This window comes from Eretmochelys imbricata, chromosome 12 (assembly GCF_965152235.1).
Source record: "Eretmochelys imbricata isolate rEreImb1 chromosome 12, rEreImb1.hap1, whole genome shotgun sequence".
NCBI lineage: Eukaryota > Metazoa > Chordata > Testudines > Cheloniidae > Eretmochelys > Eretmochelys imbricata.
In genome coordinates this window covers 3,496,450-3,522,418 of record NC_135583.1, presented here as the reverse complement: position 1 = coordinate 3,522,418, position 25,969 = coordinate 3,496,450, and the positions used below count along the sequence as shown (strand labels likewise).

The 25,969-nt window shown below is 49.5% G+C and overlaps 1 protein-coding gene across 1 annotated transcript in view; it reads right to left on the bottom strand.

Moving 5' to 3' along the window:
* HYDIN (HYDIN axonemal central pair apparatus protein) overlaps positions 1-25,969 on the bottom strand; it is a 387,143-nt gene that overhangs the window by 71,999 nt on the left and 289,175 nt on the right. Inside the window, exons 45-58 of the mRNA XM_077831048.1 lie at positions 24,657-24,825; positions 22,259-22,933; positions 20,682-20,897; positions 19,310-19,503; positions 17,123-17,305; positions 15,067-15,186; positions 13,232-13,391; positions 12,954-13,126; positions 10,549-10,747; positions 9,255-9,354; positions 8,515-8,614; positions 7,020-7,188; positions 1,514-1,752; positions 1,016-1,136 (exon numbers count right to left, since the gene is read on the bottom strand). Coding sequence (XP_077687174.1) covers positions 1,016-1,136; positions 1,514-1,752; positions 7,020-7,188; positions 8,515-8,614; positions 9,255-9,354; positions 10,549-10,747; positions 12,954-13,126; positions 13,232-13,391; positions 15,067-15,186; positions 17,123-17,305; positions 19,310-19,503; positions 20,682-20,897; positions 22,259-22,933; positions 24,657-24,825 — 2,818 coding nt within the window. The remainder of the gene's footprint in view (positions 1-1,015; positions 1,137-1,513; positions 1,753-7,019; positions 7,189-8,514; positions 8,615-9,254; positions 9,355-10,548; positions 10,748-12,953; positions 13,127-13,231; positions 13,392-15,066; positions 15,187-17,122; positions 17,306-19,309; positions 19,504-20,681; positions 20,898-22,258; positions 22,934-24,656; positions 24,826-25,969) is intronic.

Genomic DNA, 25,969 nt, shown 5'->3' with positions numbered 1-25,969 from the left:
TCTCAGTACTCCAACAGCCTTCTAAAGCGGGCTTCTAAACCCATAAAGCATTGGGTTGTCAGTTTAATGGTCATGCCATGTGCATACAGCCAAGTTCAGGAACCTACCTCAGTCCCCCTGCCCTACGCAGCAGGGGAAGCACCAGAAACCTTCTGGTCAGCTCAAGAGTGATGCTGACAAACTGTAGAAGAAGCAGCATCTAATCCTCCCTGGTCAAAGGAAGGGGGATTGGGAAGTAAAGGGAGGGGAAAACAGCAAGGATCCTGATTTCTGATAGGGAGCAAAACAAAAAGGAGAAATATCTTCCTGGAAAAGTAGGAGGGAGGAATGAGAGTAGAAAGATTGGGGGAGAGAAAGGGGAAAGCATGTGAGAAAGAAAATCACCCAAAGAAAGAATATCAGCTCTGGAGCAGACATACCGTAAATGAGAACAGCACATTCTCTGATCTAGCTGCCAAGGCAGGGTCATCCCTGGGGGAGCGGAAGAATTCAGACCGAAGAAGGGCCCTAGCAGACACTGCAGCTGATGTGAGGAGCGGGGTGGAACATGCATCCACCTGCATAGGTGCTGACTCTGTGGGTGCTCCGGGGCTGGAGTACCCACAGGGAAAAATTGGTAGGTGCTCTGCACCCACCGGCAGCTCCCTGGCAGCTCCCCACCCCATCCCCTCTCCTCCACTTCCCAGCTCACCTCACCTCCGTCTCCTCCCCTGAGCGTGCCCTCCCTGCTTCTCCTCCCAGCGCTTGCCACCGCGAAACAGCTGTTTCGCGGCATAACAAGCTGTGGGAGGGAGGGGGGAGGAGCAGGAATGCGATGTGCTCAGGGGAGGAGGTGGGGAAGAAGCGGGGCTTGGACAGGATTTGGTGAAGGGGTCCAATAGGGGCAAGAGGCGGAGTTGGGGCGGGGACTTTGGGGAAGGGGTTGGAATGGGGGGAGGGCTAGTGTGGTGTTGGGTTACGGCCAGGGGGGCGTGAGCACCCACCAGCGCCATGAGAAGATGGCACCTATGCCCACCTGTGCAACAAGGTTGATGTCCTTCTGAAGCGATTCTGAGCGCTTGCTTTGTTTGCCAACCGGAGGGATTTTGCTTAGGGTCTCGCTGTCACGGGAACGGGAGTGCTTGATGTGGGATGGTCTGGAAGAAACAGCAGAAATACATCATGCTGGGGTCTCCACTGTGTCCAATCCCCTCCTGAGTTTGACTGTCCCAGAGCTGGGATTGCCCTGGGAAGGGGCACACCCATTCTGAGCAAGTGTCCAAATGTAATACACACAAGTGCATGACTGGCTGAAGGACATTAATAACAACACTGATTACATATATGCAATCTCTCATCCATAAATCCCAGCACTTTACAAAGAAGGGCACTAATAAGCCCGATCTTGTCTGTAGCACTTGTCATCAGCAGAGCTCAAAGTGCTTTACAATGGAGGTCAATGTCATCACCCCTATTTTATAGATGGGGAAACTGAGGCACAGAGTTGTCAGCATTAGCTAGTGCTTTCTCTTACCCCTTTTTTGGTGAGATGGGCAGATCTCGTATTAGCTTGCCGATGAAGTATTTGAAATCAAGAGCGCCTTTGTTCTCCAGAGTGAAGCTGCAGGTCTTACGGGTGCTGTTCATCATGGAGCCAAAGTTGATGAGTGAGGCAGGGGAAATGCTGTACTTAGTGAACAAAGAATTCACTGACACTTTCACTGGAATGCTGGCAATGGTCTCGCCTCCTTCACAGACATTGGGCTCAATCACCTAGGCAGAGGAGGGTGGATTGGCAAGTGGAGTTTAGAGGACTCTGCTGGTCTGTTTCATAAATCCACAGAGTTGCTGCCTACAACGGGAGCCATGGAACACTTAGCCAGGCACTCCCCCCTTGTGTCAGTTCCCTGGTGACTTGAAGGCCTTTGTCATTCCTAAGATTACCCTTGCAAAGACTTGGCAGAAGTCCCTAGGAGCTTTCATAGATTCACAGATTCCAAGGCCAGAAGGGACCACTGGGATCACGTTGCCTGACCTCCTGTGAAACACAGGCCAGAGAACTTCCCCCCAGTAATCCCCAGAGAAGAGCTTTTAGAAGAACAGCCAGTCTTGATTTAAAAATTGCCAGTGATGGAGAATCCACCATGACCCTTGGTAAATTGTTCCAGTGTTTAATTACCCTCCCTGTTAAAAATGTATGCCTTATTTCCAGTCTGAATTTGTCTAGCTTCAACTGCCAGCCACTGGATCATGTTAGACCTTTTGTCTGCAGAGCCCATTATCAAATATTTGTTCCCTGTGTAGATACTTATGATCTGTGATCAAGTCACCCTCACGCTTCTCTTTGTTAAACTAAATAGATTGAGCTCTTTTAGTCTATCACTATAAGGCAAGTTTTCTAATGCTTTAAGCATTCTCATGGCTCTTTTCTGAATCCTCTCTAATTTACCAGCATCCTTCTTGAGTTGTGGGCACCAGAACTGGACACAGGATTCCAGCAGCGACTGCACCACTGCCAAATACAGAGGTAAAATAGGTTTCAGAGTGGTAGCCGTGTTAGTCTATCAGCAAAAACAACGAGGAGTCCTTGTGGCACTTTAGAGACTGTGACAAAGCTCTGTCCTTGCCCCCATGGGTCCCGCATTTCCTGATGGATTTCGCTAGCCTCAGAGGCTCACTGTGACCCTCCACGTAACCCTTCTTTCTCTAGATACACGGGTCACAATCTACTGAGCCATTTTCATCATAAGCCAGTGAGGGAGGTGAGGAGAAGTTATCCTTCCTTGCACAGTCTCTGTTGTCTCCTAGTCTCAGTGATTAATCAGGGGGCAAAGGTGTGGGGGGGAGCCCGGGCCCACCCTCTACTCTGGGGTCCAGCCCAGGGACCCTAATAGTATCAGCTATGGTAGCTCACCTTTTAGAAACATGACATGTATAATTCCCTGGGCTACTTCCCCCCCACAGCAGCCCTCACTTCCTCAAGCTCCACTTCACCCTTACCTCAGGGCCTCCTTCCTTGTGCCTGATATGGTGTGTACTACTCAGCCTCTCCAACAGCGCAACTTCCTCCCACAGCTCCTGACATGGACACCCACCTGACTGACTGGGAGGCTTTTAACTAGTTTCAGCCAGCCCCTGATTGGCTTCAAGTGTCCCAATCAACCTAGCCTTCTCCCTGCCTTCTGGAAAGTTCTTAATTGGCCCCAGGTGTCTTAATTTACCTCGAGCAGCTTCCATTTCACTTAACCTGGTACCAGGGATTTGTTTAGCCTGGAGCTAATATATCTATCTCCCACTACTTTTCTATAGCCATCTGGCCTTGCCCCATCACAAGACTAAGAAATGTATTTGGGCATAAGCTTTCGTGGGCTAAAATCCACTTCATCAGATGCATGGAGTGGAACATACAGTAGGGAGGTATAAATCACAGCATATGAAAAGATGGGAGTTGCCTTACCAAGTGGGGGCCAGTGCTAACAAGACAATTCAATTTAAGTTGGAAGTAGGCAATTCTCAACAGTTGACAAGAAGGGGTGGAAATCACTTTTGTAGTGTTAATGAAGCCAATGTAAACAAGGTGGACCATTTCAGACAGTTGACAAGAAGGCGTAAATATGTAGCAAGGGGAAATTAGTTTTTGTAAAAACAATGAAGAGTACTTGTGGCTTGACTAAGAAATTGATTTAGTTTCTGTAGTAACCCATCCACTCCCAGTCTCTATTCAGGCCTAATTTGATGGAGTCCAGTTTGAAAATTAATTCCAGTTCTGCAGTTTCTCGTTGGAGTCTGTTTTTGAAGTTTTTTTGTTTAAGAACTGCCACTTTTAAATCTGTTATTGAGTGACCAGGGAGATTGAAGTGTTCTCCTACTTGTTTTTGAATGTTATAATTCCTGATGTCATATTTGTGTCCATTTATTCTTTTGCGTAGAGATTGTCCAGTTTGGCCAATGCACATGGCAGAGGGGCATTGCTGGCACATGATGGCATATATCACATTGGTAGATGTGCAGGTGAACAATCCCCTGATGGTGTGGCTAATATGGTTAGGTCCTATGATGGTGTCCCTTGAATAGATATGCGGGCATAGTTGGCACCGGGGTTTGTTGCAGGGTTTGGTTCCTGGGTTAGTGTTTTTGTTGTGCAGTTGCTGGTGAGTATTTGCTTCAGGTTGGGGGGCTGCCTGTAAGCAAGGACTGGCCTGTCTCCCAAAGTCTGTGAGAGTGAGGGATCATCCTTCAGGATAGGTTGTAGATCTCTGATGATGCGCTGTAGAGGTTTTAGTGGGGGGCTGTAGGTGACGGCTAGTGGCATTGTGTTACTTTCTTTGTTGGGCCTGTCTTGTAGTAGGTGATTTCTGGGTACTGTTCTGACTCTGTCAATCTGTTTCTTCACTTCACTAAGTGGGTATTGTAGTTTTAAGAAGGCTTGATAGAGATCCTGTAGGTGTTTGTCTCTGTCTGAGGGATTAGAACAAATGCAGTTGTATCGTAGAGCTTGGCTGTAGACAATGGATCGTGCAATGTGGTCTGGATGAAAGCTGGAGGCATGTAGGTAAGTATAGCAGGCAGTAGGTTTCCAGTCTAGGGTGGTGTTTATGAGACCATCGTTTATTAGCATTGTAGTGTCTAGGAAGTGGATCTCTTGTGTGGACTGGTCCAGACTGAGGTTGCTGGTGGGGTGGAAATTGTTGAAATCCTGGTGGAATTCCTCAAGGGCCTCCTTCCCATGGGTCCAGATGATGAAGATGTCATCAATGTATCGCAAGTAGAGTAGGGGCGGTAGAGGACGAGAGCTGAGGAAGCCTTGTTCTAAGTCATCCATAAAAATGTTGGCATACTGCGGGGCCAGGCGGGTACCCATAGCAGTCCTGCTGACTTGAAGGTATACATTGTTCCCAAATCTGAAATAGTTGTGAGTGAGGACAAAATCACAAAGTTCAGCCACCAGGTTTGCAGTGACATTATCGGGGATACTGTTCCTGATGGCTTGTAGTCCATCTTTGTGTGGAATGTTGGTGTAGAGGGCTTCTACATCCATAGTGGCTAGGATGGTGTTTTCTGGAAGATCACCAATGGACTGTAGTTTCCTCAGGAAGTCAGTGGTGTCTCGAAGATAGCTGGGAGTGCTGGTAGCCTAGGGCCTGAGGAGGGAGTCTACATAGCCAGACAACCCTGCTGTCAGGGTGCCAATGCCTGAGATGATGGGGCATCCAGGATTCCCAGGTTTATGGATCTTGGGTAGCAGACAGAATACCCCTGGTGGGGCTCTAGGGATGTGTCTGTGCGGATTTGTTCCTGTGCTTCTTCAGAGAGTTCCTTGAGCAGATGGTGTAGTTTCTTTTGGTAATCCTCAGTGAGATCAGAGGGTAATGGCCTGTAGAATGTGGTAGAATCATAGACTCATAGAATATCAGGGTTGGAAGGGATCTCGGGAGATCATCTAGTCCAACCCGCTGCTCAAAGCAGGACCAATCCCCAACTAAGAGTTCTCAGAGAGTTGTCTAGCAGCCTCTCATGCATATTCCGATCTGTTCATGATGGGTCACTATAGAAACTAAATCAATTTCTTAGTCTCCAAGGTGCCACAAGTACTCCTCATTGTTTTTACAAAAATTAATTTCCGCTTGCTAAATACTCACACCTTCTTGTCAACTGTTTGAAATGGGCCACCTTGTTTACATTGGCCTCATTAACACTACAAAAGTGATTTCCTCCCCTTCTTGTCAACTGTTGAGAATTGCCTACTTCCAACTTAAATTGAATTGGCTTGTTAGCACTGACCCCCACTTTGTACGGCAACTCCTATCTTTTCATATGCTGTGTATTTATATCTCCCTACTGTAAGTTACACTCCATGCATCTGATGAAGTGGGTTTTAGCCCACAAAAGTTTATGCCCGAATAAATTTGTTAGTCTCTAAAGAGGTAAAATAACCTCTCTAATCCAATTTGAGATTCCTCTGTTCATGCATCCCAGGATGGCATTAGCTCTTTTAGGCAGAGTGTTACATTGGGAGCTCACGTTCAGCTGATTATACACCACCATCCCCAAATCTTTTTCAGGGTAGAATCTCCCATCCTATAAATATGACCTACATTCTTTGTTCCTAGATGTATACATTTAGCTGTACTAAAATTAATATTTTTCCTCGCACCTAGCCTACCAAGCAATCTAGATTACTTCTGAATCAGTGACCTGACCTCTTCATTATTTTCCACTTACCCAATTTTTATGTCATCTGCAAACTTCATCAGTGATGATTTTATGTTTTCTTCCAGGTCACTGATAAAATGTTAAACAGCATAGAGCCAAGAACTGATCACTGCAGGACCCCACTGCAAGCACATCCACTTGATGATGATTCTCCATTTGCAATTACATTTTGAGATCTATAACCTCACCAATTTGAATCCATTTATTGTATGTTAGGTTCATTTGATATCTTCTAGTTTCTCCACTGCCAACACTCTTGCACTATTTCCCATTGGAGAATGCTTGATGTGGAATCCCTGGGTGTGAACTTTCCTACAGTCAGCAGTCCTGAACCATCCTTCTTACAGAAACCTATGACGGAGCAGCTGTGAATGCCTCTCTACTCCAGTGACTGGTCAGTACTATTCCTTACAGTGACTCCTGCTGAAAGGGGCTTAGTGTGAAATCTTCTATGGTCCTGCATTATTCTTCTTATAGGGAATTCTTGGCTGGGAAAGGCTAAACTTGGAGTAGCCTTGAGCTTTTTCAAGGTCAGGCTCCTTAATGCAATCCTAGGAGAAGCTAGGACTGGAGAGGCCAGTACTGCTGGCTCTTTAAATACCTATTCCAAAGCTAGAGGTGGATACTCATCCATGCTTTAGGAACATCATGAAAGGCTTTGACAAATACATGGATGGTAGCACTGGACCCCCAGTTAACCAGTGCATCCCCACTTGTGTGTGACTAGGAATATACAGATCACAGCTATCACAAGACACAGGGCACCATTAGCTACTGTCACAGCCATCACAGCCTGGCCTGTGCCAAGGTCTTTACAGGCATCTCACCTGGCAGTACAGGATAGGCTTGTCTTCAATTTTTATTTCCTTCTTGGACCGAAAGGTGATCTGGATCTGAGTGGGGCGGTCAACAGCAGCTAAAGTCCCCTTCTGGGGCTGGATGTTGAAGACAGAGTTCAAATTTGGCATGTTGGCTTCAGGGGATTCTAGAGCGAAGCTGAAGGATGGAGACAAAACAAAGACTCTTTGTGAATTGGCCTGTTCGGTTAAGGACACTAGAGCCAGTCGCATAGCCAGGAAGCCCAGTTAAGAGCCTTGGCACAAGACACTTAGGAATGTGGAAACGGCCATTAAGATCTCACTCAGCTTTGTTCAAGAGATTCCAGATGGAAATTAAAGTTGTGGACTTTAGCTTGATTTACTTCCAAGGCCAGATTTTCAAAGGGTCTGCGTTTTCTGTATGCACCTGTCTGTGCATGTAATCTGCATTTTCATGCCTAACTTCCTCATTTGTAGGATGCAGAATGTGCCCATGCTTTGCAAAATAGAAGTTTTTTTAAAAAAAACCCTGACATCTTGTGATGGGGTATACCAGACCCTCCGAGGCCCTCTGGTGGAGGCCTCATGGCCCTGCCACACCCTGCCCCCAAAAAGGACAGTGGAGAGGGTTTTCCAAGCTGCCTAGAGTGGCTGTGTGGGGCACAGCCAATCAGGACCCAGAGCCAAGCATAAGAAGAGCTGCAGGCCAGAGGGAGTTCAGTTCCTTGCTGGAGCTGTAGGACTGCGGATGGGGTGTGGCTGATGGAGCTGCAGAACCCCAGACAGGGCAGCGCTGCCAGAATCCGGGATGAGCAAGAAGGAGCCCTGAACTGGTTGCTGGGATTCCATTAGGACAAGACCCTAAGGTAAGGGTGAAGGCACCGTGGGGAAAAGGCAAAGGCCCAGGAATTAGAGCAGCGGTGTGACATCGTTAAAGGGACACAACAGATGGCTGCAATCTAAAGGGTCCCTGGGCTGGGACCTGGAGTAGTGGGTAGGTCCAAGTCTTCCCCCCGCCCCCACTCCCCATTAGCCACTGGGGGAAGTGGCATGGACATTGAGGCACCCCAGAGTGGGAACTGTACTGTAGTGCCCAGCTGGAGAGCTGCAGCCAGAAGGCCCAAGGGGCCAAAGACATTGTTTCCTGGGAGGGAGCCCTTGGGCACTACTCTGTCCCGGAGCAGGGACAAACAGAGAGGGTGCAGGCATGTGCACTCAGCCATAGCGGCGCTCCCCTCCGAAATCTGTACGCAAATCACAGCCATGCCCACTGGGCAATGATTTACATTTTGTTGTGTTTCTGCTTCAGTTGTCACGCTGTGTAAAGTACACTTGTTGGTGTGTTGAATATTTGAAAGTGGTGACCTCTGAGCTTTGCTACTTACCCTGATTGGGATCTAGCCGTTCCAGGAAGAGGTGATATCCAGGAGAATATCGGAATGAGAGACTGGACTCATGGGGACATCAAATGCTTATACACCACACAGCTGAAATAGTAGTTTACCTGTATGCAATCTCATATTTTCCTTTGTTCTTCAGGGACAGCATTTGCTTAGCTTCATCCAATACTCTAATGATCCCGAAATCCAAACCACCATCTGTACCTGCAGAGAAAGCCACAAGTGGGAGGAGAGATGGTGATGAATACTCAGGTCTTGCATGAAACACACCTCCAAATCACAAGATTTGACTCTCCAGGAAGTCAAAGTCCTCCAGAGAAAGTCTTATTCTCAAAATTAGCCCCGGGATGCTTTACAGCCCTTTTTGTTACATGGAGAAGAACTGCATGGCTTAGTGGCTAAACATTGTCATTTTCATTTCCTTGCAGTGCTACATGCCGAAAAGTATGTGTCACTCTCCAGTCTGCGAGCAGTGCAGACTTGCCTGCTTAGATAGCCTACATGTCAGAAAGCTGGAAATGTTTTTGTACAGGCTGATTGTTATTTTGGTTTCCATCTCAACAAATAAAATAAATTGCATACAAAAAAGCTGCTTTAACAGAAGGTTAAGGTGAAGTCAAGTACTCAAAAGTTAGGAAATGCCAGTATTAAGGTGACCTTAATTCATCCCCTTGGTGTGTATATATCATGATACAGTCTTTAATGACATGGTCACTGACTATTTGTTCTACTGGATGCTTGCCTCATTCAGTTATACATCTGGACCCTGTGCCTACTGAGGGCAACCTTAATTCTTCTTACTGATCCAGCCAGGCAATCCTGAGTGTGGGGGACAAAGACTGACCTTTGGGGAAGCTGATGTCCAGAGCAACATCATAGGACTCGGCAAGGACTTGGATGTTTTCGTACTGAACAATCCCCAGGATGTTTTCCATGTCTGAAACCTGAGGCAACAAATAAAGAGCTGTCACTCAGAGCACCTCTGACCTCTGCTGATGAACATCACGAGTTCTTCATACTGCCAACGGCACCCACCTCCTTCTTTGCCATCAGATTCCAGCACCAGCAGCCATCCAGCTGCAAGGCATTTCCTACCCTGCTAACCTCCTGGGATGACCCAAAAGGATTCTCCCGCTGTGTGAAACATCAGCCTAGTTCTCCACCCTTCCAGCATGAGAAACTCACTACTAATGATGCTGTTTATGGTTACCAGCATAGTCTGCAATAAGAGATGTTCCTAACAACCCCCAGCCAAGCTCATGAGGCAGCCCTTCTGAACATCAGCCCTGCCGCAATGTAGAAGGTAGGAAAGGGACTCCCTTATTGAGCCTTTTTCCTGTGAGTTGTTGCTATTTACATTTCAAAACCAAGCTTGTTTCCAGCAGGGCCCTGCAATGGGACTCTCTGGCAGGGAAGTGGCAGAGGCTGTGCAGGAACCCTAGAGCGATTCCTGATGTGTCAAGTGGGACTAGCCAATGCCAAATGGAGAGCACCATATCAGCAAGCCTGAATCAGCCCAGTCACTGCTCCCTTGACCTGAACCAACCTGCCTCGGGGGTGAGGGGGTTGGATTTGTTCTTGGATGGCTCTATCATCCAGGCTTTAGCCCCAGCTGACTGGTGGGAACTGGGGCTGCTCCAAACTGGGCTAGCCCATTGGGGATTTGTGAGACTCGGATGCTCCAGGATTCACTGGAATATTTTGATTCAAATAAAGAAAAGCAATGGAAACATGTCCAAAAATGGCCATCTGTCCAGCTGCCTGCAGGTGCTACCTCCCCAGTCCATAACACCTCGTTTACCCAGCAGTGCCTCAGATACAAGATGGCTGCCTCACTGGTTACTTGGAAGTAACCAGTAAGGCAGCCATCTACAAGCTGGTCTTACCCTTCTACAAGCTGGTCCCTTGGAGAAAGGCCAGAGCTGGGGTGGGGAGGGGAGCTAGCAGAAGTGCTCCTTGCAGGTAGGAGGCTATGTCATTCACAACACGTGGTCACCACTGCCCCACCCATCTCACCTGCCATTGGTGGTAACTGCCAAGTACAAACCTTAGTGCTAAGCCTCACCAATGCCCTCCAAAGAGTGGGAAGGCTGGGCTCCTGGGTTTGCAGGTGCTGGGGAGGGAAGGGTCTGCCTCACCTCCAGTCGGATGACCTTCTTAATGTTGAGAGGTTTTGTAGCCTTAAAATGCAGCTGCAGGCAGTACTCTGAGCGGGGACCGATGGAGCCCTGGTCATGTGAGACAGAGAAATCATCCCCCAGGTTCTCCAGGCCGCTGAGCCGCCAGGCTACAGGCAGCGGGGAGGTGTTTCTCAGGAAAAGCATCTTGGTGTCCTTTCTAAAAGGAGAGGAAGACACTCAGCTGTTCCTGCCAAAGCAGCCATTTTAGTTTTGCATTTGAATGGGGCCCAGGCCAATTCAGTCTCACGTGGCCTATAAAATCACACCGATCCAGCTGGACCCACAGGATTTAACCATATTCAGTTCTTTCTTACTTTGCATGTGCCAGAACCTTAAGTTCAAGCTTTGGGGAGAATCACAGAGTTTTAGTTACAATGAACACAAGCAAAATAAGAACTTAAGTAGCAGATCAACATCTGACATGCTTGGATCATTTTAACTAGCTCCATTCCTACTCATAGGAGTGGGGGCACGGGGGTCATTCTGATGAACCAGCATGAGTGTGGGTCACATCCAGAGCCCTAGTTAGGAACAGGTGCACCAGAAAGTATTCATCGATATTCATGGGAGGACAGGGAATGAGAAGTGGACTGATGCAAGATAGTCTACGTATACGTAATCCTGCCTCAGCATGGGAGGATGGATTAAATGACTTCTTAAGGTCCCTTCCTCCCCTACGTTTCTCTGATTTCTCTGACTGTTTTACTGTGACATTTAATCACTTGAACTTGTGGGATTTAGAGTTAGAAGCTTAAGATAAAGACTCGTTCAATCGTAGGAAGGTGGAGGGGCAGATTTGCTGAGGAGGCGTGGGATGACAAGTTGCGTGCAATGAGTCAACATGCTCCAGTCCTGGCTGGTGAGCAGGAAAACAGCCCTGCCTCCAGGGTGACCTGCAATGGGTGTAAAGGAGAAGCCAGAGCGGAGCCCGACGGCTCACTTTCTGATATGTTAGACGCTGCAAGCCTAGAGGTGGCTGTGAGAAGGTGGAAGAGCTGAGCACTGAGCTACAGCAACCCAGACAAGCGAAGACAGATCCCTTCTGTTCCCTGGGACATGGGCCTCGCTGGAGGAAGGGTGCTAAAGGACGGGCAACTGGCAGGAGCACTGCAGTCTCACTGGAAAATAAGGCGCTAAAATGCAGGAGTAATCCCTTGGGAGCTGCAGCATGGAACATATTGGTGCAGCCAATGCAGAGACTTGTGAAAAGTCCCAATATCACTGACTGCTTAGAGTCCAGCCCAAAGGGTAAAAATGTGTAGCCTAAACATGGGCGCAGTTTGGGGGGTAGAGGGGGGCACATGGGGCTCGCGTGCCACTCCCCTCCATTTCTGTGAGCATTGAGCACCCCGCAGCCAAGTGGAGCAAGCTGGGCAGCCTGGCCAGGGTGGGGAGCAGGATGGAGCAGATGCTCCAGGTTGCTACCTTGATGCCTCCTGGGTCCTATTGTTTGCCTGTTTCCTGTGCAACCATGGGGGGATGCAGAGAAGAGACGGGGGAGGTGGGGGATAGGGCAGGAGAAAGAGAAGGAGATGTGGGAGTAGGGGGAGGGGTATGAGGTTGGGAGGGGAAGGGAGATGGGAGGGAAGGGAAGGAGCTACAGGGATGTTTGTTGGGGGGGGAGTGGGAGCCCGGCGTGTGGTGTCCCCTCAGCTGCAGCAGCAGCCCCAGCTGGGAGGCACCAGAGCAGCCACGTGGCTGCAGCTTCTGTGCTCAGGTCACCACAGCAGACAGTAGCAGCTGGAGCTCCCCCATTAAGCTAGCCTGTCCTGCCCTGTCCCGGAACCCGCAGCCTAGGTAGCCCTCCAAGGGAGGGGACAGAACCAGTGAGCCAGGAACAGGCTTCAGCATGCGCGCTCGTGCTTTGGCCCCCCAATATACCAGTTCAACTACGCAGTAATGGCAGGCAGGGTGCCGTGAAGAGCCACGGGCTATCAGCTTTGCCCTCGCCGTGAGCATACATCTACCGTGCAGTGGGGAGGTGTGGTTCCCCGCGTGGGGACACCGACACATGCTAGCTCTGCTCTCGCTAGTGCCTACAAATAGCAGTGTGGCCAAAGCAGCACAGGTTAACCGCCTGAGTCCAATCCTGCCCGACCCCCTGGGTGACCCGTTCATGCTGCCCCAGCCACACTGCTGTATTCAGCGTGCTAGCTTGAGCAGACCTAGAGCACGAGTGTCCACCAGTGCCAGGAATTACGCCTCCCAGCTGCAGCGTACACATACCCGGAATGAATAAGAAGAGAAACTGGAGATAAAAGGCAAGTCCTTGAGTCAAAATAAGCAACTCGGAAACACCAAACAAGGCCTGGCCTGAAGAGTAGGCTCCAGACTATGTTCTGACTGCCCTTCGGAATCCCAACCTGTGCAGCAGCAGCTTCTCAAAATGCAACTGCTTGCGGTCGAGCTCCAGCTCAGGACGCACCCCTTGGCAGCAGATTCTGAAGACCACTGGCTCTGGATTCTCTTTAATACAGCAGACGATGCTGTCATCAAATATGCCAGGTGCGGTGGGGTACGCCCATATGCTCAGCTCCTGGCACGGCACCCCAGAGAGAAGGAGAGAGAGAACAGGGCATTCATTCAGAGGGGAAAATGGCTCCCAAATCTCTTGAGACTGCGATACCTGTTTGTCTCCTACCTGCTTCTCACTGGGTTTCAGCATCATGGTGGGAGGATCCAAGAGGTATGTATTTGCCTTGATGTCATGCTGGAAGCAGAAAAATACCTCCGCTTCCAAAGGGGATGAGTTGAGGATGGTTATCTTCTCGGAGTTGTTGGGGTATTGGAGGGCCTTGTATCTGCAAATGAAATGCACTGTAGAAGAGACAGAGGACCATAGGAAGTGCTGCACCTTCGTCCTTTCTTATGCCATATGTACAGCACCTCCTTTCATGCATCTGTTCACACACCATATCCTGTTAACACAGGTTATAAAATAGTCCCATCACAATCATCATTGGTATAAGGAACATTATAAACCTGAGGGTTACTTCCTTGTACCCGAGTGCTGTAAGCGGCCTCTGCAGCGTCAGGCGAGTGGGATCAATTGACTCTGCAGAGGCCATTTGAAGAAGTGCCAAAAATTGATCTGGCTTGTGGCTTTTTTTGTTCATTTGTTTTGCTTCTTTCTGAGGAATAAATAAGGTCTGATGGGGTTTTTAAGATAGTTTAAAACTAGTTCACTTTTTCTGATTGGTTTTCACCTGAGAAATACCAGGACATTTCCTTGTGTTCCCTGTTTTGCTGGATGTCTCAGGTGTGTGTTCCTACCTTAACTGAAAGGGGTGGGGGAGGAAATGCTGAATCCTGGAGAAAGGCTCCCTTTTCTCCAACGTGTGAAATAGGCGTTGGCGTTAAATGGTTAAAGAAACAGAAGAAAAGCAAGCATGTTAAAGCAATTGGACTAAAAATCCCCTTTGGCTGTCACTTGCTTAGATTTCAATTACATGGGACAACAAAACACCACTAGTTCTCCAGTCATCCACAGAGTTCCCAAGCAGAAGAGAACTGACTTTTTAATGTTAAAAACAACAACAACACCACAGCATAAATCACTCTCCCCGCCCAGTAACAGCAACAACTAAAAGCTGTGACAGGGTCGGGCCAGATGGCTATAAGAGAGTAATAGAAGGCAGATATATTAGTCCCAGGCTAAGTAGGTCCCTTTTCCCTGGGTAAGGGAGCAGGGAAGGTTCCAGAACAATCAGGAACCTTCTGGAGACAATTAAGACAGGCTGATTAGAACACCTGCAGCCAATCAAGAAGCTGCTAGAATCAATTAAGGCAGGCTAATCAGTGCACCTGGGTTTTAAAAAGGAGCTCACTTCAGTTTGTGGTGTGTGTGTGAGGAGCTGGAAGCAAGAGGCACTAGGAGCTGAGAGTGAGAACGTGGACTGTTGGAGGACTGAGGTGTACAAGCATTATCAGACACCAGGAGGAAGGTCCTGTGGTGAGGATAAAGAAGGGGTTGGGAGGAGGCCATGGGGAAGTAGCCCAGGGAGTTGTAGCTGTCGCACAGCTGTTCCAGGAGGCACTCTAGACAGCTGCATTGCACAGGGCCCTGGGCTGGAACCCGGCGTAGAAGGCGGGCCCGGGTTCCCCCCAAATCCTCCCAACTCCTGGTCAGACACAGGAGGAGTCGACCTGGACTGTGGGTTCAGAAAAACGGCCAAGCTGAGGGCTGCCGTGAAGCTCCAAGGCAAGCAAATCCGCCAATAAGTGCAAGACCCACCAAGGTAGAGCAGGAACTTTGTCACAAAACCTTGTAGGCCTTCTTTATGGTCTGTGGTTTTGCTTACAGCCTCTCGGGGTGAGTATGCACAGCACTGGCAAAAACAGCCACGTGTGCATGTGCTCTACTGAGGTAACAACGTCAGCAGCAAAAGTAAAACTTTCTAGCATAGCTATAACCTACAAAACAAACTAACATGCTGCCGTGCTAGGAGACTAGACCTTTGCTCCTTTTGTTGGTACCTGTCTCTCGACTTTCCACAGAGCAAGGGGCCGAAGTGGAACACCCCTGAGCTCATCACATACTGTTTGAAGAGGATGTCGTCAGGCTTCGCACTCTTCCTCCGATGAGGAAATACCACCCTGTAGCAGAAAAGCAGACTGGTGTGAGGAGCTGCAGAAGCTAACAAGCCTGTAGCTAGAGGTAGCTGGAAAAATTTTGGTGAAACATTCTCTCGTCTGAATTTGCTGATGCAATGAAATCAAAACGTGTGGTTTCCTGACAGCTTACCCACCCAACTCCTTGGCAGCCCTGGCTTCCATGTAGCCTGCTCCAGAGTGGAGTCTTCATTCTTTGTCACCAAGAATTTGGAGATGTTTGGTTTTCAGTTCAAATCAGAACAAAATCAAACTTCAAGCTATCAAAAATCCTCCACAGAACAGACTTTCCAGGTTTCCTGTAACCCTTAGCGCCCTCAGGAAGAGCAGAATCAAGCCCAGGCATGGAGGATGATATTAAACCCTCTATCCTCCCTCCCTGCCCTACCAGCATAAGGCCAAGCCTCTTTCCTGCTCCAGTTCTATCCCGCATCTCGCTGAGAAGAGACATCACGCTCCTCCCACACAACAACTGATATTGCCTGGAGGCTCATGCTGAATGTACTCAAGGCCAGGGAGCAGGCTCTTTCCCATGCAAAGGTGACCACAAATCCACCACTTGTCCCATGCAAGGTTCATCCATTCCTATACAGTAAAACTCTCCTGTCTTTGCGTTTCTGTTCCCTGCCCCTGTGTCCTAAGTACTCAGCGGGTAATTGGGATTCATCAGAAGTGATGTGGAAAGAGTGGTGCAGGTTAGAGTCCCTTGAACCTCATCTAAGTAGGAGACCAGTTACGATATGGGTGCTCCCTGAAGCTGGGAGAACATGGTTAAAAGATGAGTGTCGGAAGCAGCTAGAGAAGAAGGCTGGTTAGGACAGCGGTTACACTAACCTAGGGCCTCAGAGACCTGGGTTTAACTCTAGACTCTGCCCTCAGCTTCCATGTATAAAATGGGGCAATAGCACTTCACACGAATGTTGTGAGAACAGATACATGAAAGAACATGAGGTGTTCAGATACTGGGGGTCACATAAGTAGCTACTTGTGTTCCCCTCGACTTATTTAAACCCCAGACAGCTCAAGGCTTCAGCCCTGTAATGTGGATGTGTTTGGGTCTCACCTACCCTCAACCTTTAGCCTTATTGTAACCAGCTCCCCCCGACTCAGTTACTCTTAGACTCCATTACTTACACCAGTGGTTCTCAAACTAGGGGCGCCGCTTGTTCAGGGAAAGCCCCTGGCGGGCCGGGCCGGTTTGTTTACCTGCAGCGTCTGCAGGTTTGGCCGATCGCAGCTCCCACGGGCCACGGTTCGCCTTGCCTGGCCAATGTGGGCTCTGGGAAGGGCGGCCAGCACATCCCTCGGCCCGCGCCACTTCCCGAAGTCCCCCTTGGCCTGGAGTGGCAAACTGCGGCCAGTGGTAGCTGCGATTGGCCGAACCTGTGGACGCGGCAGGTAAAAAAAGCCCAGCCCGCCAGGGGCTTTCCCTGAACAAGCAGCACCCCCAGTTTGAGAACCACTGACTTACACCACTCACTGATAGGCCAGGGAGATCAAACACTCAGAAGCTGGAACGCGGTGTAAATTAGAGCTGGGATGTCCCACTTTAACTTGCCTATTCTCTTCTCCTCCGATTTTGTACTTTACTTCCTACTCTCCTGCCTTCTGGCCCCTTGGCACGTGAGTTACAACAACGAAGAGGCCGCCTCCGCTGCAGTCGGGGTGTGACACAGGTGACTAACCAGCTCACTTACTGGTGGCAGCGATGCTGTGGCAGCAGGAGCTGGTCACCTGAGTGATCACCCAGGGCCCTGGTGAGCTGCCACAGCTTCCCCACTGTCAGAGTCGACGGGGACTCTACACTGATGGGGGAGGCGGGAAGGTGGTGTCAGATTCAGCAGCTCAGGCTCCCTCTAGACCTCAGGGATCCTGCTCAGAAGAGTAGCCCAGCAGCTTTACCAGGCATGCAGGTGCTGACCTGGGGTCCTGGCTGATGGTAGGGTAAGTGCAGGTGCCTCGGCAGTAAAGCTGGTACTGCCGGCGTGTGCCCAGGATCTCGAAGTTCAGGGTCTGATCAAACTGCCCTGCCACAGTGGAGGAGAAGTGTATCTTCATGACAACCTCTCCGTCAGCAGGCACCGTCCAGCGGAAGCTGCTCAGCCTGGCGGTGAGAGAGAACCCTTTATGTGCTTCAGACACCCGACAGGGCGAGACACTGAGAAAGCTGGGGTAACTTGTAGAACATAAAATCATAGGAACCCTGCCAGACTGGCTTCTGGGTCAGGAACTCGCACTCTCCACAGAAATGTGGACACTCAAGTGTCTCGCCTGTTAGAGCAGAACATGCCACCGTATCTGTGACCGTGATACTGGGTTCCTACCATGTGCTCTACACGCGCCACCCCTGAAGCCTAGCCAGAGTCCGCTGCTAGTGCAGAGCATGGCTGCTCCCTGGCTCAGTGACATTACACTAGATCTCTGACAACGGCTTCCTCTTTGCTTCCCAGAGAAATTCAAGGGGTTCACTTTGAATACTGATCCCTGTGGCGTTTGGATCCCGGCTGCCCGAGAGGCCATCTCTTCCCATGACCCACTGGAGGGATGGCATTCTCAGCAGAGGGTCTTCGGGACCGTAGCAATTTGCTTTCACAGCCAGTCTGACAGTCTGCGTTGGGTGATCTACAGGATGTGCTACAAGGCACTGCCCTGACTGGTGGGAGCTGGGCAGGTTGGTAGGAGGTGAAGAATAGTTATTTTCAGTGTCTTCATTTATTTCAGAGGAGCCAAGGGAGAAGTATTAACCTCAGGACTTCTGATAAACCTTCCCAATACGTGCAGGAAGAATGCATCTATTGGGAAGGGTCTGGTGCTGGCCCTTTGTACCCAGGAAGGAGAATTCCCAGCGAACAGGAGGCTCCATCTGAACAGCAGTGCCGCTGTGAGGTGATCTGCTCTGAGGAGGAGCTGGGAGAAGGCACGGTCTGTGCTGAGTACAGGGAGTGGGCCTGCTTGCCTGTACACATGGCCCAGCCTTGTCACCGGCATGGAAGCATTATATTATTAGGAAGAGATTATACTCTTTCTGCATCTCTCACAGCTAAGGAGGGAGCAACAGACTGATCCAGCATAAGAATGAGACATACACAGAATAGGGTTGCCAACTTTCTACTCGCACAAAATCAAACACCCTTGCCCCACCCCTTCTCTGAGGCCCCACCCCTACTCACTCCATACCCCCCCCGCCTACCCTCACTCACTCGCTCATTTTCACCAGGCTGACTTAGGGGGTTGGGGTGCGGAAGGGGGTGAGAGTTCCGGCTGGGGATGTGGGCTCCGGGGTTGGGCCAGAAATGAGGGGTTCAGGGTGCAGGAGGGGGCTCCGGGCTGGGACAGGGGGTGTGGGGTGCGAGGGCTCCGGCTGGGGATGCAGGCTCTGGAGTGGGGCTGAAGGATTTGGGGTGCAGGCGGGGGCTCTGGGCTAGGACCAAGGGGTTCGGAGGATGGGAGGAGGATCAGGGCTGGGGCAGGGGGTTGGGGCACGGGAGAGGGTCAGGGGTGCAGGCAGCGCTTACCTCAAGCAGCTCCTGGAAGCAGTGGCATGTCCCCACTCTGGCTCCTATGCAGAGGTGTGGCTAGGTGGCTTTGTTCCCTGCCCCATTTGCAGGTTCCCAGCCCATGGGAGCTGCGGGGGTGGCACTTGGGGAGGGGACAGCATGTGGAGCCCCCTGGTTGCACCCACACGTAGGAGCTGGAGAGGGACATGCCACTGCTTCCAGGAGCCATGTGAAGCCAGAGCAGGCAGGGACCCTGCCTTAGCCCTGCTGCACCGATGACTGGACTTTTAATGGCCCAATCAGTGGTGCTGACCAGAGCTGCCAGGGTCTCTTTTCGACCGGGCATTCTGGTTGAAAACTGGATACCTGGCAACCCTAACAAAGAGCCCTAAGCACCTCCCTGCTACATGGAATCATCCACGTTCTCCACTGAGCAGCACCCACTGCTGTTCAGTATGCCTGGGAGACATGTCCTGGGTGAGCAGAGTGGCCTAGTGAGACCCCTACAAATCCCCAAGGCAGAAGGAACATCACTGGTCTCCGGTCTCTCTGGCTTATGCTAATCAGGCTCCCGGCTAGAAAGCGTCAGGCTCAGCTGCTTGGTAGCTCACCTGAGGATCTTTTCTTGGGATTGTTCCCCAATGAAGTTGCTTTGATCCAGCTCTGACAGCGGTGCCAGTGCCCCAGGGCCTGGCCCCTGAAGACCCTTCTTGCGGCCTGTGCTGCGCTTGTCCTTCTGAGCCTCACGGCTGGGCTCTGGTTTGTCCTTCTTTAGTCTGCCTCTGGTTGGGGTGATCTGTTCTTCCTGCAACCCAGTGCGAGGGTAGGAAAGACAGTCAGAAATAGCTCAGGAGACCCAAAGAAGAGGCAGCCAAGTACTCTACCAAGGCGCCACAGCGCCGATCCAAGAGCAATGGCACCGAGATGAAAGAAAAGCCAAGAATGGAGGCAAGGGTCTTATTTGTGCCCATTCATGTTTAAGCAGCAGGAGTCCATGGTTAGGGTCACCATGTGCCTTAGCCCTAAGTCCCTGAGATAAGGCCTCCAGCATGTTCAATGCGACAGATAACAAGTAACGAGCATCCACCCTACACAGGATTAATGGCTTCTTTCTGCATAGGATTTAGATCCTTTGTTGTTTGTTTTTTTTATTTCATCAAGGAAATCTCTCCTTGTGAAATGCCTGTAAAATTCTAACCACAACAATTGGGTTTGTTAGTTTGTTGCTTTTCATGCTTTATAATAGTCTTATCAAAGGCTTTTCTTCCCCTTCCATCTCTTCCCCTTCTTTGCTGATTGACACGGATTTTCCCCCTGTGCTCTGAACTGAGCTGCAATGAAAATGGTTCTTTATTTAAAGGAAAATTGAAAAGAGGGTTTTGTTTTGTTTTTAAATCAGCTAAGGCCCAAGTTCAGGTTCACAAGCCAACACTAACCCTCAAAGCAAACAAGGGAGCTGTTGTTCTTTAGAAGTTAGCAATGTAGGGGCAGTGGGTAGGAAACAGCATGGCTAACATGTTCACAAACATGTTCACATCCAACTGTGCATCTAATCTACACGTGCAACTACCATGACTCTGCAAGGGATCAGGAACACTGCCTGTGGAACTGACCAGTTGGAAGTGCCACAGGTCAGCTGTGTGTGAAGTCCTGGTAACAGTGTGTGCAAATCAGGTGCACAAGTACACACACCTTTCAGAAAATGTCGGCCTTAAGGTTTACTATTATTTATTAATTGCATTACCACAACACCCAGGACCCCAGTCAGGGAGCAGGACCGCATTGTGCAATGCACTGTACAAACACAGCATATGGTTAGAGACTGATGTCAGTCCAAATCTTCCTAGACACAGGGACATGTCATTTCTCCGCTGCTAATTTCATTTTATGGTCAGGTGTTGCAGCTCACCAGCATGATCATTCCCATCACTGCGGGACCTTCTGCAAAAGGCAGCAAAGCAACATTTCCACTTAGCCCTGTACCTTCACCACAGGGACAGCGACAGAAGCATCTGCACTGCCCTCTGCATCCTTCTTTTCCTCATCCATATTCATATCTTCGGGCACAATGAAGGTGAAGTGCTTGAGAGCTTCTCCTGCCACAGGAGCCATCCGCTTCTCTGGGTAGGGAATCACGGAGAAAAAGGCGGTCGGAGGGATGGGTGGCCCTGAGGGACCGAGCCCCAAGCCATCCAGGATCTAAGCCATGAGAGAAAGCCTTTCATTAATGCCTCATTCATCATTAATAAGGCTGTGAGACTTTCACAGAGGTCACAGAAGTCACAGATTCCATGACTTTCTCGGACCTCTGTGTTTTCTGCAGTGGCCCATGTGGCTGATCCCAGGGCCGCCTCAGCTGCTCAGGTGGCCCCAGGCAGCTGGTCCCGGGTACTCCCCCGGAGCAGCAGTCCAGGAGCAGCAGCGGTACCCTGGGCCGCCCCCCTCCAGCAGCAGCAGGACTCTGAGCTGCCCTCTGCCCGGAGCCACCCCCGACCCTGAGCAGCAGCGGCAGGGCCCTGAGTAGCCCCACACCCCGGGGCATCAGCAGCGGTGCCCCAGGCTGCCCTCCACCCTGAGCGGCAGCGGTGGCATGCCAGAGCCCCCACATCAGAGCAGTAGCAGTGGGAGCCCTTCCAGAGCACCTAAGGTTTAGTCGGGCATATTAATATAGTACAAGTCATGGTCAGATCGGGGCCAGGACTTTCTGTTTATTGCCCGTGACCTGTCCATGACTTTTACTAAAAATACCCATGACTAAATCATAGCCTTAATCATTAACCTCCAACTCTTTCCTCTACAGAGAGGAATGGAGTGTTAAACTGCTGCCCAGAAGACAGCTGTGACAGTGGGTTCGCTGCATAAGTGTAGTGGAAAAGGCCCAGAGCATTGCCAGCCTGTGGAAATCCTTCCTGCATGACTCTGGGAAGAAATCTTTCGCATAGTCAGTTACCCTGAGAAGAGTTACAGAGCTCAGCACTGTGGCCCCATGATCTACCTGGCTCTTGTGCCATTTGCAGCTAACTCTGTGGTGCTGATAATTCCATTAGAAAGGAGGAGCCAGGATGGCAGGACCAGAGAAGAGGAGAGGAGAGAAAGTAGAGAAACACAAGGAAAGAGGATGGCAGGAGAATAACAAGGAGAAATAGAAAGAGGAGGAAAAAAACTGAAAGTGGAAGAACAAAGATGGGGATAATACTGGATAACACCACTTAGTACTTATTCAGTCTGAGGTGCTTCTCAGACATGCAGCACTGAAACTTTATTAATAGCGGGAATCAGCACCCCCAAGCGAGGGAAACCAAGGCAGAAAGAGGCTATGTGATTTGCCCAATCCTCACTAGGCTCAATCCGGCAAGATGCTGAGCTCCCTCAACTCCCATCACCTCCCAGCAGGTGATTAGAACCTTGCAAAACTGAGCCTCCAGTTTCAGAGCCTGGAGGCTAATGTATGTAACGAATACCCATGCATTAGAGCTTTGCCACTGCAACCCTAGGCTGAGAGAGCGCTCCAGAGCCCAGTAACACATGCTCTTGCTCACCATGTGAGACAGTGGTTTTACCTGCTCTACTTCTGGCAGCTTGCCACTCTCCAAGATCCTCTTCCCACTGGAGTCCTCTGAGTTCAGTACCTGGAAGTCCAAGCATGGCACCCCCACGTCTTTCTTTCCATCCTGGTCTTTGTCTGCTCCTTCTTCCCCTTCTCCCTCCAGCCCAGACACCTTAGAGTCCTCCAGTGCCTTTAGCTTTTCCAGGCGCTCCTTCTCAGCTCTCTCCTTTTCCAGCCGTTCTCTCTCGGCTCTCTCCTTCTCCAGTCTTTCCTGACGCTCCCTTTCCCTGTCCTTCCGGCCCTTGCGGCCAGATGGAGCCTGACGCTGATCTTCTGCTTCATGCTGGGTCTCCTCAAGGCCTGGGGGCGGCAGTTGGACACCCTGCACCCGGTCCCAGAGTGACAGAATCTGGACAATTTCCCTCTGCGCAGCCTCATAGACTTTAAACCTCTGTGTCAAGTTCTTCTCACTGTCACTTACCACCTCCTTTTCCATTTCCTCCTGCTCTGGGATTGAGGGTGGCATCAGCCCTAGTGGCAGGATGTCTGGCAAAATGAGTTTGCTCCGCTTTTTCTTGTCCTCCTTCTCACATGCCACAGAATCTGGACGCTCTCTCATAGACACTTTCCTCTCCACCCCTTCATTCAGCCTGAGGTCTGACCTATTGACGGTGGAGATACTGGCACCCTATAAGATCAGGATTATGGAAAAGGAAGGGAACATTTTTAAGTACTAACTCATAGCTTATTATTTGTATTACCGTAGCGCCTAGGAGTCATGGGCATGGACCAGGACTTCACTGTGCTAGGCACGGCAAAGACACAGAACAAAGATTTGGGCACTGTGCCGAAGAGATTCCAATCTAGCTTATTTGATACAGAACCTTCCCACAACAAGTGTGCAAGGGCTATTGCATCCCCTGCATAATGATATCCTCAGCATCTCTTAATGGGAAGGCTACTGCTTTCTCCTGTGTCTGAGTTCGAGATGCCAGCAATGAGGGTAGTGGTTTGGACAAGCCCAGGTTTCTGACAAAATTACTCTCTCCTGCAGGAGACTTCAATTAAGTCAATGTGACGAGTGTGTGCCCAGCACCTCTGACAATCGGGCTCTAGTGAATATACAGACCTGGCAGCATATCCTGAATGTAAAGTGATTCTGGCCCTGTCTCATAAACATACAGCTAAGGGTAGCATAAAATCCCTCCTTTACCTGCAAGGGGTTAAAAGCTCAAATAACCTTGTTGGCACCTGACCAATAAGGGAAGAAGATCCTTTCAAATTTGTGCTCTCTTGGGACAGAGAGAGGGACCAGGCAGGGAAATAACCTCTCCTAAAACCCTACCTGAAATAAGCATCTAAGATTACAAAAATTGTAAGTAAAGCAAGGAAATGCGTTAGATTATCTTTTGTTTTAGCTTGTGAATTTTCCCTAAGCTAAGAGGGAGGTTTATTCCTGTGTTTTGTAACTTTAAAGTTTTGCCTAGAGGGGAATCCTCTGTGTTTTAAATCTATTTATTACCCTGTAAAATTACCTTCCATCCTGATTTTACAGAGGCGCTTCTTTTACTTTTTTCTTTATAATAAAGTTCTGCTTTTAAGAATCTGATTGGTTTTTAGTGTCCTAAAAACTCAAGGGTCCGGTCTGTGCTCACCTTGTTTACCTATTTGGTTGGTATATTATTCTCAAGCCTCCCCAGGAAAGGGGGACAAGGGGCTTGGGGGGCTATTTTAGGGAAACAGGAACTCCAAGTGGTCCTTTTCCTGAATCTTTGTCTAACTCACTTGATGGTGGCAGCAACACCGTCCAAAAACAAGGAAGAATTTGTGCCTTGGGGAAGTTTTTAACCTAAGCTGGTAGAAATAAACTTAGGGGATCTTTCATGTGGGTCCCCACATCTGTACCCCAGAGTTCAGAGTGGGGAGGGAACTCCGACACCCTGTCAGACCATGGCGGGAAGCTGAGCACTGTCCAGTGCTTCCAGCCCAAAGCTGTATGAATCTATGGCTTGTCACGAACAGCAGATCAGATGTCACCATGCAAAATGAGCAGAAAAGGTCAGCTCCAACATACCAGGGACTAAAAGCACATGCACTTTCTACGTCAAAACCAACCAGAGCAATTGCACCTGGAAATGAACTAGAACTCAGTGTGGTCTACAGAGACCAGGGGTCCTATGCTTCAACTGGGAAATGCACTGACTGAGAGAGCACAGTGCGGTGCACGAGCTCAAGTTTCCCAACAGCCTTCAAGAACAGATCCGTGTAATATATTCATCATGAGCTACGGATTCCCTGGCCTAGCAAATTACATGCGATTGAACCTCCAGCTGCTGTGGTGCTGGCTTGTGTCACATGACAGGGTCAGTGCAGAGACAGAGTTAAACATCTTTATTAGCCCAACCACATACCTGTTTGCCTCCCAGCTGGCTTTTCTTTCCCAAGGCCTCATCTTTCTCTTTTCCAGAATCCTTCTTCCACCGCTTGGTCTTCTTCCTCATCTCTTCCTCTTCTCGCAAACGCTCCAGTTCCTGCTGGTGCTTCTTTTCCTCGAGCTCTCGAGCCAACTTCTCCAGTTCCCTTCAGTAAAGCAGACAGAAAACTCACTCATCATAAACTCTCAGCTCTGCCGCAGCCCTAGGAAATCTAGGCTCTTAGAACACCAGTCTGAACTTGAGGCCTTGCTCCATAGATTCTCAGGCCAGAAGAGACCATCAGATCATCTAGTCTCACCTCCTGTAGTCTGCAGAGCTTCCAGGTCAATAATGCAGCCATTCACTTGGAAGTCCACACAATATATAACTGAGCTCATATCAATTTAAAAACAAACACATTGATTTTTCTTCTTCTTTTTGGGGAAACAAAATTTGGTCTCAACTGAGGAAAGCACTCAAGTATGTACCTAACTTTAAGCATGACCCTGAGTCCCACTGACTTAAATGGGACTTAAATACATGCTTAAAGTTAAGCATATGCATAAGCGTCCCTACTGAATAAGGATGATTACCTGAATCAGAACCTAATTCTCTATGTCACACCCCTTTGGCTACAGTTAATATTTATGGCCAGTGTCACTATGCATATTAAGTCAATGAGAGGGGTACTATGCAAATAGCATTGTAGGGACTTCTCTACTTCTCTACTGTGAAAAGAACAGTGAAACTGAGCCAATATAGTTCATATGTGATTTTCAAGGAATAGGAGGAGCTCTCTGTGTCTCTAGAAGAGTTACAGTTGAATTTTCAGTGTTGTCCTTAATTTAGGATTATTAAAGCACAATAATACATAGTTTTATCCAGCACTTTTCATCAGCTGGTCTCAAAGTGCTTTACACAGGAAGGTCAGTATCATTATCCCTATTTTACAGATGGGGAAACTGAGGCACAGAGAGGGGAAGTCACTTGCCAAGGTTACCCAGCAGCCTAGCCAAGACTAAAATTCAGGTCTCCCGAGTCCCCATCCAGCACGCTATCCTCTGGCCAACAACCTACACAATGGGTAAAAGCAGGAGAGTCATTTGGGCCTTACGAGTCTCCTACTATGTGAGAGCAGAGGTTCCATCACCTCTTGTGAGCTACTCCTCCCACTTCCTGAACCACTGAGGAGAAACAGAACTTCCTGCTGTTTCTTCTGAGCTACTCTCCCCGCCATCCCACTCACCCCCACTCAGAACCATGACTCCTACTTGGTAAAACCAGACAAACCAACTGCAAAGCAGGTAGTG